At 50.9% G+C, this 12,644-nt stretch overlaps 1 protein-coding gene across 2 annotated transcripts; it reads left to right on the top strand.

Moving 5' to 3' along the window:
• Nucleotides 1-589: 589 nt before the first annotated feature.
• Nucleotides 590-11,959, top strand: RAD51D (RAD51 paralog D). Of its 2 annotated transcripts, XM_032789664.2 has the most exons (11): nucleotides 600-677; nucleotides 1,993-2,150; nucleotides 3,364-3,425; nucleotides 4,029-4,147; nucleotides 5,010-5,091; nucleotides 5,754-5,888; nucleotides 6,464-6,559; nucleotides 6,838-6,928; nucleotides 8,209-8,279; nucleotides 9,727-9,894; nucleotides 10,955-11,959. In XM_032789664.2, the coding sequence occupies exons 2-11, from the start codon at nucleotides 2,069-2,071 to the stop codon at nucleotides 11,036-11,038; spliced, it is 990 nt and encodes a 329-aa protein (XP_032645555.1). In that variant the 5' UTR covers nucleotides 600-677; nucleotides 1,993-2,068; the 3' UTR covers nucleotides 11,039-11,959. The 2 variants fall into 2 exon arrangements, with proteins under 2 accessions (XP_032645556.1, XP_032645555.1); XM_032789665.2 differs by lacking the exon at nucleotides 5,754-5,888 and having other exon boundaries at nucleotides 590-677.
• Nucleotides 11,960-12,644: the final 685 nt, after the last annotated feature.

Raw genomic sequence — 12,644 nt, 5'->3', positions numbered from 1 at the left:
CAGAAGCTCGTAGCAGGTGTGGGGCCCAACTGACTATATAGAGAAGCAATGAGAAGGGCTGTATGAAGTGCTGCCAAAGTAAACAACTGACAAAAGAGAAAGGGGGTGGTGGATCTGTTGCTAACTTATTTCAGTTATGATAGGCCTCGATCCTACTGTAAGATCCCCCCTGTGTGGATCTGACTGTAGAGTGAAAGCCACTGTCACCTTAGGGGTTATCAGTTGCTCATAGGGTGACCAGATGTCCCAGTTTTATAGAGACAGTTCTGATTTTTGGGTCTTTTTCTTATATAAGCTTCTATTACCCTCTCGCCCCCATCCTGATTTTTCAAACTTGCTGTCTGGTCACCCTACTGATTCTAATATGATTGCTTTGAGATCTGGGAAGGCAGGGGCTATAGAAGTGCAAAACATTTGTTATTCTATAATGATTTCAAAGTTGAGAGGCAAAGGGAGGGACCAGGGCCTGGGTTCAGGAAAGCACACCTGGGTTGTGTTCTCCTGCTTCTGCTTGCATTTCCCTCCTCCTCCTCCTCCCCAGGCAGCCAGCAGGTGGAGATAGACAGCTCAGGCTGAGCCTGGCATTGCTGTTTGCTCTCTGAACCCGGCACAGGAGCAGGAAGTGGAGGCAGAGGCAGCCCTGGGGAGCTGAGCTGGGTGGGGCATGGTGTTTGCAGGTGAGCGGTGCCTGTCTGGGAGCACAGCGGGGCGGGTGGGTCAGACGGGGTCTGTTCTCCGCAGGGCTTCGCTTGTAATGCAAGCGGTGCAGGGGCCCAAGCAAGGTTTTTACATTCATAACTGACGCAGCAAGCCCAGGGGTGCCGGGACTCAGCCCTGGCACAGATTAAGCTCTGGTTCCCTGGGAAGCGCAGAGAGCATGTGGGACCAATTGGGACAGGGGTGGAGGAGGGGCAATAGGTGCCTATATAAGACAAAGCCTGACAACTGGGACCAGCCCTCTGAAATCAGGACCTCTGGTTGCTCTCTGCTCAGGGCTGAGCTTGCTAGCGGCCGGTTGCTCTGCAGCTGTTCCAGGGCTGAGCTGGTTCCCGTCTCCTTTTGTTGTGAGCTGCCCTGTCCTCGAGGTGGGGCGGGGGTGCCAGCTTTGCTAGCCCTGCCGTACATCTGTTGCTTATTCCGGGTCCTGCCCTGGAAGTGAGGTGGGACAGGCTGCCCCATGTGTGTGCCGGGAAAGCGGCTGGACAGGAATGGAGCGATGCCCCTGTTCAGAGTCATGTTCTTCTGCCTGCTTGGGTGGGTGCTCCGGCAAGGGGTCTCGGTGCACCGGGCTTTTCTGGGATTCTTTATTATTTGCATGCTGGACGGGCATGAGTGAGTAGTCCTACACACTAGGAATAAGATTCCCCAGGACTGCTTGTTTCCCTACAGCCAGGCCTGAGATCCCCCTGTAGTCACAATGATCCTGCCATCGCCTGGCAAACGGCTTGGAGGTGTTGTGCATGCATGTTCCTCGCTAGCAATGTCAGAGCTGGGCGCAGGCTCTCTGATTTCTACCCTGCCAAACTCCCGGCCACGACTGTGTTAAAGAAAAGATGCCGGGACCAGCGCAAAGGGCTTGGAGACCTTGCTCCTCTGGAAAAGATGGAGCAAGGACTGGTTTTTCATTGTGTGCGTCCAGCGCCTAGCACACTGGATCCCTCATTACTGCCTCCAGGTGCTGGTACAAGATGAACATGACCCTGGTAGTGACCTGCAGCTGCAGGATCCAGGAACTGCTGTGAGCTAGCGGAGGGCTACACAAACTTATCGTTCAGATTCCTTCCATCCCAGATCCCGAGAGATGCTCCCTGGTGCGCAGGGCAGCAAGGCGAGCCCTGCAATGGTCCTCGCTCACAGTGCTGGCCGTGGGACTTGGCCATGGCTTTGTTCACGGAGCTGCAACCAAGACTCAGGTGGTGGTACAGAGAGTGAAGGGGAGTGGTGTTTCCGTGTGTCCGGAATAATGGACCCGCACTCTTCTCTCTTGCACAGGGTGCAGGTCTGCGTGGCACTCAGCCTTCCCACATACAGATCCTGGCCCCTTCCCCGCAGGGGCTGTCACAGGGACATGGTGATACTCCGAGCAGGCCTCTGCCCCGGCCTCACAGCAGAGATGATCCAGCTTCTGAAAGCCAACGGCATCGTGACAGGTAAAGGGGCATCCCAGGGTCTCAGCACTAGGATCTGGGCGAACCCCGGGAAGTTGTCAGGGGAGGGCACAGAGCTCTCTTGCCCGCTGGCCTGTGCTGTGGGGCAATGCTCCTGCACCGATGGGCGGGACTGGCTGGGAGCTCAGTATTGCGCTCAAGGAGCATTCTCAGATCCTCCTACTGGACTCTGCTCTCTCACTGGAGCAGGGTAGGGTAGGAGATGAGGTTCATGCCTGCCTCAGCAGTGGGAGAGGGACGTACCTGAAGCCCCGGCCCGTTAAGGCAGCCAGACACCACGGAGCTGTATCTGGCTCATCTCTGTATCTAAGGCTACGTCTGCGCTGCAAGTGGGAATGCAGCACACAGAGACATAGCTTTGACCTAGCCAGCTTCAGTAACACTAGCAGTGACGCCGTGGCCGCTCGAGAACATCCGCGGGGTCCCAAGCAGGTGTGTAAGGCCTGTGCAGTGTGTACAGGGTGCCGTGGCTTCATTGCTACAGTTAGCGGAGCTTGCGAGCTCTGCGCTAGCTCAGGTGTGTCCACGCGTGCTGCAGTCACACATTGTATTGCTGTGGAGTTGTGCCCTAAGGCTGTGGCGTTGCATCCAGCACCACAGCATTTTGGCACTTGGCACAACTTGTATATTTTATGCCACGTGTTGTCTGCTGGGCCTCTCCACACTCTGCAGGGACACTGAAATGCTGCACTTAGGTGCGATCTGCTAGTCCCGTCTTGGGCTTCCACGCCACTCTGCCAATGCACTGGGATCCTGCCGTGTCACGCTTCCTGTTGTTGCAGTCCCGCGCAGCTCCTGAGCAGCTGACGACGATGGTGCTGTGGGTTCGCCAGTGGGTGACTGATAAGCCCCAAAGGCCGTTCACTTTACACTCTGTGCTCCTTTGCACACCCAGGAGTGGGAACGGGTCTCAGACTAGCCCTGTGACACCTTCAGTGAGCATTCCTTTGATTCACCGCTGCTCAGAGAGTCCTGCTAGCCGTGGGGCTGAGCTCTGATAACACAGCTCGGTGTCTGTGTGTGTACAGCTGCATGTTAGATCTCACTGCCCAAAGCTGGGTTTGGCTCTTGTCTTCTGGCTCGGGGAGGATATGGCAGAGTAGTGTCGCCGTGTGTTATATCTGAGGAGTTCTTTGGCATTCCAGGGCTGTTAAATTTTGGCCTCCAGCTGCTTATCTCTGAACGTTACTTGCAGTGGTGGACCTCGTCTCCTCGGACCTGGAGGAAGTTGCCCGGAAGTGCTCCCTGTCCTACAAGGTGAGAAGAGATTCCTTGGTGTTGATGTTTAATCTGGGAGCTAAAGCTGTAGCCTGCCAGAGAGAGCCAGGTTCAGCCAAATGCTTTGATGTGGGTTGTCTGTCTGTCTGCAGAGACCTCACCCTAATGCACAACTGGGCTGACGACGCATCAGTCTGTCTGCTGGGTGCTGTAGATCTGACCCGATGTTCCTTAGGGCCTTCTGTCTGTCTGCAAAGGCGCCTTCTCTGGGGAAGTTGTAATTCTTTGTACTGAGGTAGTCCCCTAGACTTTAAGGTCAGAAGGGACCATTATGATCATCTAGTCTGACTTCCTGCACAATGCAGGCCACAGAATCTCACCCACTCACTCCTGTAACAAACCCCTAACCTATGACTGAGTTATTGAAGTCCTCAAATTGTGGTTTGAAGACCTCAAGGTGCAGAGAATCCTCCAGCAAGTGACCCGTGCCCCATGCTGCAGAGGAAGGCGAAAAACCTCCCTAGCAGCCCCAGTCATGGCCCACAATGCGCAGGACAAACCCAGAACAAAGATGGTCCATGCCACAAAGCTCTCTACGAATTCTTCAGTGTCCCATTTGGGGATGGCTGTCTGTCCACACAGGCCCTGGTCGCCGTGAGACGTGTGTTGCTGGCACAGTTTTCAGCCTTTCCTGTCAATGGGGCGGATCTCTACGAGGAACTCAAGAGCTCCACGGCCATCCTGTCCACAGGGAGCAGGAGGTGAGGACGTCACCCGCGAAGGGGAGAGGAGCAAGGGTTAAAGCTGAATAGTTCTTCTCTTCTCCACCCTCTGTCACCAGAAGCCAAGTTGGATTTTAAGCTTCAACCTGGAGACAGCTCCAGCCGCTCGGCTGAGATCTGAGCTGTCACGGTATCTGTCAGGATTCCCTTCCTGCAGGGACTGAGCTGGTAGCAGGGCTGCCTCTTGAGTGGATAGAGATTCTGCTTTGCCGGTCCACAGCATTAGCGTGTTAGCACTAGTCACCTATTTCAAGCCACCAGCCTACACTCCTGCAGTTGACCCTTGCTCTGACCCCCCATTGTATTCATCTCCCTGTGCACGTGCACAGCTGCTGCATCCTTGCCAGAGATTTTTATCCCATTTGGTTGCAGAACATTATAAGCATTTGCACAGGTGGCAATTTGAGCCATTAAGGATGGTTACTGCTGCCGGAACAGCCCTGAGTCATGATGGCTCTGAGCGTGAGGACCAGGGATAGAAATTAACAGTTCGATACTTGGTATCAACCACTCTCCCTTTCCCCTTCCCTACTGGTTATAATAATCAAGTGCGACCTCTCAGAGGAGCCCACCTGTTGCCTTCGTGCTGCGTTCAAACCTCCAGAGCTGCCAACAAGGCAAAGGCATTCCCCGTTCAGGACTCTGTTCCTATACCTGCCCTGCTGTCATTTTAGCTCCCTTGCCAGAAACAGAAAGAGGAGTGAAAGGAAGGGGGGAGAGTCTGTGGGGATGTGGATGTGCTGGGTGAGTATATCTGAGACACAGGTACCCAGAGGCTACTGATTTCCAGCCTTCATTAGCTCAGGATTGATTCTCTTTTTGATTCTCTTTCTCCTTTTAGCTTGGATAGGCTGCTGGACTCTGGCCTGTATACTGGGGAAGTGACCGAGCTCACAGGAGCACCTGGCAGTGGCAAGACACAGGTAGGCCGTTCCGGGGCCTAACAGAGCAGATGTTATAATTCCTCCTCCTCCTCCCCCAGTTATTTAAGGTGACAGCTCCCTACACCCCATCCCCTGTGGCACATTCTGCATCCACAGGGAAGAGGCAGCTTGGGCCTCATTTGTTACTCCATTTTTCATTGTTTGATGGTTGATACTGTGCTCACTGGGGTGCTAACTGGGGGGAGATATTTACAACAATTGAAGACCAATAAACAGCTGTTGCCGGACATCTGGCAAGAATCCAGACTCATCTTACCCCCTGTGGCCACTGATCTTCCTCAGCTACTAGCCCAAAGAAGGAGATGCGTTAAACTGACTCATCTTGCACCATGTGTGAAATGTGGGGCTGTGAGCTGTGAACCAGGTTTTACCTAGAGCACATGGCAGGTGCCCTGGTGGAGTCAAAGGCCTGGATCTGTCTGCTGAGGCCTGTGTCAATCTCCTTGCTAGCAGAGGTGAAGGACCCTGGTGGCTCCGCTGTCCCGTCACTGTGTAACTGCGTGATAGTGGTTTGCAGACAGCGAGCCTGCTCCCTAGCTTGATTCAGGTGTAACGTGCTGGATTCAATGTGAAAACAAGCTGCTCCGCTAGGAAGGACGGCTGCAATGGGGTGAGATCCAGCCACACGCTCTTCCTCCTAGGTGTGTCTCAGCATAGCTGTGAGCACGTCCCACGACCTCAAGCAGAATGTCCTCTACGTCGATTCCACGGGTGGGTTCACTGCCTCTCGCCTGCTCCAGCTGGCTCAGACCAGGACAGGGGATGAAGAGGAGCAGGTCAGTGTGGTTGCATCACTGACCCTGACTGCTTCCAGCGTCAAGAGCGCGGAGCTAGTGACTCCTTGGCTGCTGTCACTGACAGTGGCCTGCCCCTGAACCAGCAGGGCGGATACCCAGGAATCCGATTTTTCCTCTGACAGACTTTCAGGCAATTCAGTGCTCCAGCCTTCGGTTGTCTTGGGCTTCCCCTGGCTCCCTCTATGAGCACCAAACCTTCCTTTCTCTGGGTGCCTAGCACCTCCTGAGAATCAGGCCACCTATTCAGGTCCCTTGTTATAGATTTAAGCTGCAAACATTGGCCTTAATTATTCTGTGCCTTAGTTTTCTCACCTATAAAGTGGGGATAATGGCACTACTACATGGGGCAGTGGGCAGGGTTGAGGACCCTGGGATGAAAGATGGTTGTAGAGTGTTGGCTGGGAATGCTGGGCAGCAGGTTCGAACATATTGTAGCCACTCGGACTTTGAAAGGTCTTGCTTGGGTTTGAATGATGGTGTGGTTCTTGGAGAGGGTGAGGCTGGGTCTGAACGAGCTGTCTCTGTGTGATGCTTTTGCTCTCTTCTCCCTGCAGGTGGAGGCTCTGCAGAGGATTCAGGTGGCCCGGGTGTTTGATGTCTATAAAATGCTGGATGTGTTACAGGAGCTCCGGTGCAGCGTGTCCCAGCAGGTGGGGCTCTGGCTCTCTCGCTGTGATTGTGTAAAGATCCACCCAGTCAGAGCGGTGGCCTGATCCTGGGAAGCTGTGGGGCTGCTCACTTGAGTCCAAACGTGCAGGATTGGGCGGACTTTTCTGTTGATATCAGGATCTCCAGGCTTTTTCAGCACTCTGATTTCTTCATCCTGGTGACCACGCATCTTGTGCTGGCATAAGCTGTACTGGTGCCACTCTGCATGGCACTTGGTGCCCTGTGTGTTGCCCTCACACACTCTGTGCTTCGCTCCCAGGTCCTGAGCTCCTTGGGACCAGTGAAGGTGCTGGTGGTTGACTCTGTCTCAGCTGTGATTTGCCCACTCCTTGGAGGCAGGCAGGCGGAGGGTGAGTGTGAGAGGCGCTGCGGGGCGAGCACGGTTCGAGGATTCAAAACTGGGTCTCTGCAGCAAAGAAACACTGATCTACCCATGCTGGGGACAGACAATTCCAGTATTTCTTCTGGATCTCGCTAATTACTTGCAACATTTCCAGCTGGTTTTCTGTGCTGTCGATGATCCCCAGTATAGTCTGATCCCTGAGCCCCCATGACTTATGGAATGGGGAGAGGAAAATGTTGTTCTTGTTTTTTATTCCAGGGCAGTGTGGGGTTATATAACAGTGCTGGAGACCATCTAAAAATGTACCATTCAGCTACCCCCTTATTTGCGCTCTTCCAGATAAGCTTGAATACCTAGTTGATTTCTTACTCGTCAGAATTTTGTGGGGCTGTTGGAACCTCTACAGATTTTTGTCACTGATTTCTAGTAAGGTGAGGGTAGGGGGCTGGATTGATCCTGGAACTGGACAGCCACTGGTAAAATGCTTCACATAGGCCGGAGTGTAACTTCTAGTCACTACTGACTTGGACTGCATTTGATTATGCCTGAGAGTGAGGGATTCCATTGCCCATTGCCAGTCCTCTGAGCCATCTGGCCTGTAGTTATTGGAAGTCAGTGGGGAAAATGTCATGGCCTGAAATAAGCAGGAGACTCGCAGTCCGGTTTCTAGAGGACAAGTGTGCATGCCGGTCACCATCACAGTTAGGGCTGGGTGGCAGTCTCAGCAGAGAGGCAAAGGGTTGAATGGGTCATGGGAAGGCATTGTGGCCTAGTGGATAAAGCACTCGACTGGGACTCAGGGGAGTTCTGTTTCTGGCTCTCCATCTGGCTTATGGGATGACCTTGCACAAATTGCTTTCCTTCTTAGTTTCCCCGTCTGTAAAATGGGGATATTACTACTGATCTCCTTTGGAATGCACTTTGAGATCTGTTGATGAGAAGCACTGTTGAAGAGCTAGGTGGTGATATTATTCTAGCTCTGGTCCTCCTGGTTCAGGGGTGGTGCCCGTTAATGGAGTGAGTGGTGGGAGTGGAGGAGGGAAAGATGTAACTGCTGCTGCCTATGCTAGGTTTGTTCCCTGGATATGAGAACTATCCAGGGACTGACAAATAAGCATGTATTAACTGCACTAAGTTCACATTATATATCAGGGTCATCTGCCTGGGTGGGAGTGCAGAGGACTGAGGGAACTGCACCAGATTCATTCTCTCAGGAGAGGGTCCTAGGTCTCGAAGAAACTGCCAATGGAAGCAAGCCTTGAAATGCTATTGTATCGTCATCCACAGGCTTGGCCCTCATGATGCAGCTGGCCAGGGAACTGAAGACACTCGCCAGAGAACTTAGCATGGCTGTGGTCGTGAGTTTGTTGGTCTTTGCCTTGCTCTTCCTGGGCTGGGAGCAGGGGACCCAGAGTTGAAAAGAATTTGGGGGCAGAGAATTATGACAGAGGTGAACCTGTTCAAAGCTGCAGAGGAGCAGGCAACGGGACTCCTGCAACTCTGCAAGCATCAGTGGCCTGGGACTGTTCTCTGAACTGCAGCTAAACTTCCACAAACTGCCTGGCGAGAACAGAGCTGAGCAAGCTGTGGTTTTTATTAACTCTGCCAACGGGCTGTTTCTGCTCACGGATCCCGAAGGAGTTCAGGACAGGTAGATGACAGGGCTGTTTGCATTGCTCTCTGATGCAACAACTGATGTAGATTCCTATATAAACTAGGTGCCTGGCTAGTTACCAGAGTGGCCCTTGAGCCAGTCATCTTTGGGTAGGTACAGGGCATTACAGCATTTATAAACGGATGGTGACTGGAAAGGCCTCCGTGCTCTGTCCTTCGGTTCTGGGGCTGGGCATTTGCACTGAGGATTTGACTCCTAGGAGGAATGCCGTGACCCTGATCAATGTGCTGAATGGGGAGGTCCTGGTGGAGAAGCATTATGAATAGTCAATATAGTGGAGCAGGCATTAAAATGTATTGGGAGAATCCAGCTTCGCTGTTGCTCTGATCACCTGTAAAGCAGCAAGCAAAGAAGCAGAGGGGAAGAACCATCACAGATTCAAGGTTAAACTCACCGCCTGGGAGGCACTGCAGTCCCCAGGAATGAGAGAGTCTGCTATACACTGGCCTCTCCTAGCTTCATTGCCAGTCTGGGGCCAGCAGTCATTTTAAGCCAATGCACAGGTCTTACCGAAGCAGTTTGTGTGAACACACTGGCGCTTTCTCTCCCTCTAATGGCTAGAGCATGTATAGTCAATTGAGCCCATTTGAGCTAACAGACCTGGTAGAGGTTCATGTTTCTAAAACATAAAGTGGTGGGCAGGCAGGGATTTGGACTGTGGTGGACTGGAGAACTGCCTGCTTGGGGAAGCTTGTCCAGCATTGCTTGAGCTAAAAGATAAGCTTGGAAGGAGTAACTTATTTGTCAACTTGTATACGTGCCACTGGAGAGGCACAAATTGCCGCAGCGAGTGATATTTCGAAGGGCACAGGACTTAATTTGTGCCAGGCCTGAGCCCTGGCATCTCTAGGCTTGGCAGTTCATAGCCCTGGCACCTCCAGGCCTCTCGCATCAGTTATTAAAGTAAAAAAACTTGCTTAAGCCCCAGCACCTCTTTCATTACAAATGAAGCACTGGAAGGGCAGCATGGGCAGTCATGACAAGGGGCAAAGGAAGGAAAGGAACCAAAATCAGTGGAAGCAGCTGATTGCATCCGTTAGCTCCCGAAGTGTCCCAGTGTTTCATGGCAAGGAGGAGCAGTTATTGCTGCTAACTGGTTGGAACTGATCAGCTGGTTTCTTGTATTCCAGGTGACTAACCACGTGACCAGAGATGGCAGCAGCGGTCACCTGAAACCAGCCCTAGGTCGCTCCTGGAGTTTTGTGCCCAGCACCCGGGTGCTGTTGGAGAGCAGAGAAGGCACTTGGGGGAAAGCTAGCACCTGCCGCATTGCTTCCTTAACAAAATCCTCCCGGCAGGTGAGACGTTCCTGGAGAGCCCATCTGGGGATGGTGAGGATGGCCATGGAAAAGGTGGTTTGGAGTTAAGTCAGAGACAGGTTGCCAGGCAAGGACCGAGTCCTTAGGGAAGTAATGGAAGAACTCTGGCTTCATTCAGGAGTCACCGGCAGGACACTGTGGTGAGCTTTGAAGACTTGAAGAAAATACAACCAAGCTATAAATTGTGGAAGTGCATGCATTTTTTCCCTGCTTCTAAATGGCCCATTTTATAATTCCGGACATAATTAATCAGTTGCTTCATTTCTGATTTGGGTCACACTGACTCAGTTGTTCCATCGAAACACTCCTGACTACGCATGGTCGTTAAAGATCTCATATAACTACTTGCAAGAGGAAGAACATTGACTCAGATGTCCTGGTCAGTTACTAACATGCGTGACTATGTTGTATTGTTCTCACTGTAGCTTCAAATTAGATACTACAGGCCAAGCCCTCAGATGGTGTAAACCCATCTAACTCCATTGAAATCACTGGATCTGTGGTGATTTATACCACTTGAAGATCTGGCCCTATATTCTGTTTCCCTTCCTGAGCCAAATTGCTGTCTAGTGTATTTGTATTGCAGTAGTGTCGAGAAGCCCAAATCAAAATCAGAGCCATATTGTACTGGACACTAAATAAAATAGTTAGAGACAGTCCCTGTCCCCAAAGAGCTTACAGTGTGACGCTGATAGTAGGTACAGATGTGACCTTAATTATGGACTCTTAGGGCTTGTCTACTTGGGGACATAGAGAAAAGTTAATCTGAATTAACTAAATGTGTGAATTTGAAATGGATCAGTTAAACCAAATTAAATCCGTGTGTGTATTTACTTATTTCACTTTGGAAGTGAATTAAAATAAACTGCATTAAAGCCACTTTAATTCTGAATGAGGGTGTTCACACTGGGATTTAATAGTTTCACTAATCCATTTCAAATTCATGCCTTCAGTTAATTTGGATTAACTTCCCTAGATGCCTCGGTATAGACAAGCCCTTAAATATGCGAGCTTAATTTCCTCTTCGCTTCCCTTACAGCCAACTGGGATTGAGGTGGAGCTGGACATCGGAAGCTGTGGGGTATTGGAAGAGAGCCCAGCTGCATCCGGAGAGGGATGCTGATGGAGAGTGAAAAGTGAACAGCAGATTACAAGGGCCTTTACTATGAGCACCTTTGCAGCTTATATTACTGAAGACTGCAGAACCAGACCACGTTAACCAAGCCATCTTCGGCGCCAGGAGAGGTGCTTGGAGTCCCAGAAGAAAGGATTATAGAAACAGGGCTGTTTCCTATTGTCTTCGCCAATTAAGAAACTCCCTCATCCTGGACAAGGGAGGTTTGGGGTTCCAAGAAGATTGCAGAGGAATGCGTTTGAGTCAGACAAGTGCTGTGTGTGGTTGTGGCACTTTTCTGGAGTGCATTAAAACCACAGGCCCTGTCCTGGGGGTTCTGTGGATTATCAGGGGAATCGTTGTCTCAGGATGTTGTGGGATCAGCAGGAATTTTGCTGAATTCTTTGATGGGTAAACACCAGACTGTTGGTAACGTGGCCAACTGCTGCCTGATCCCAGAACCTCCAGCTCTGTAGTGAGGGTTCCTGGGAGGCCTCAAAGAATACCATCAAGACCTTCAGAAGCTGGAATTCCATCTACTGTAGCTGCCATTAGTTTTAGTCCTGTTACACCTCTATAGGATCATCACTACAGCAGCCTTCAGGCCTGGGTCCCTCTCTGCTTATTCTGTAGCAGGCTGCTAAAGGGAAACCACGGGATAAGTTCTCAGAGCTTTTTATGGTCACATCTTTTCTACCCAGAGTAATCATGGGTAGTTTGTAGGTGGGGGTGGTTGTATTTAGGTGTATATTGCATAAAGAGTTGCTGCTACCTCAGGGAAAAAGGTTTGTGTCTTGGGCCAGAGCCTTAGCTGGTGCAAATTGGGTGTTGCTCCTGATTGACAGCACTGGAGATCTGGTCCTTTGTTTACGCACTTCTTGGCTGATGTATTTGATATTACTTCCTGTATTTCTCTTCCTTTGACTTTTTTTTTTTAAATATTATTATAAGGACTATTTTGCTTGGAAAACAGGAACTTTTTTTTAATGAGGTTATTCTACACCTGCTGCTGCGCCTGCAAATGATCCCGATTTCGAGTGAGGACAGACGGACTCTAAAGCCTTGCCTGAACTCGGGGAATTGTACAGAAAAACACCCACCTGATTTAGCTGAATCAGTGTTTGCACCAGTGAGAACATTAGTGTAGACAAGGCTCTGGTCTCTGGATCCGTTTCTACCATCTCATTGATTAGACTTGCTTTTCACTAATGCTGCAAGGTAAACAGGTCCAGCTTCAGTCTATTCCCTGGTTCCCATTCGTGCTGGCACTGCTGCAGTCAAACTGGTGTTTGACTCAGTAAGGAGTTTTTGTAAATTTCCCCAGAGTACACAGGGCTTAAGATCTTCTATTTTTATCTGTAGGCAAATGTCCCTGGTAATGAAAAGGGCAAAGAAACACACAGAACGGATCTGAGATCTCGATCTAATCGCCCTAAATTGCATGTTTTTCAGAATTTCCCAGGAGACAGCAGCAGGTCTGGGTTTTGCTACCATTCGATTTTGTTTCACTCACCCGTGTGTTGCTACAGTGCTTGTGAGAACCCCAGATCTCTATTCTCTCAGGGATATAATTTAACAAGAAGGTCTACACCATGTCCCATGAACTCAGCTAACC

This window comes from Chelonoidis abingdonii, chromosome 20, assembly GCF_003597395.2.
Source record: "Chelonoidis abingdonii isolate Lonesome George chromosome 20, CheloAbing_2.0, whole genome shotgun sequence".
Classification (NCBI taxonomy): Eukaryota; Metazoa; Chordata; order Testudines; family Testudinidae; genus Chelonoidis; species Chelonoidis abingdonii.
This window is presented reverse-complemented; position numbering and strand designations above follow the sequence as displayed.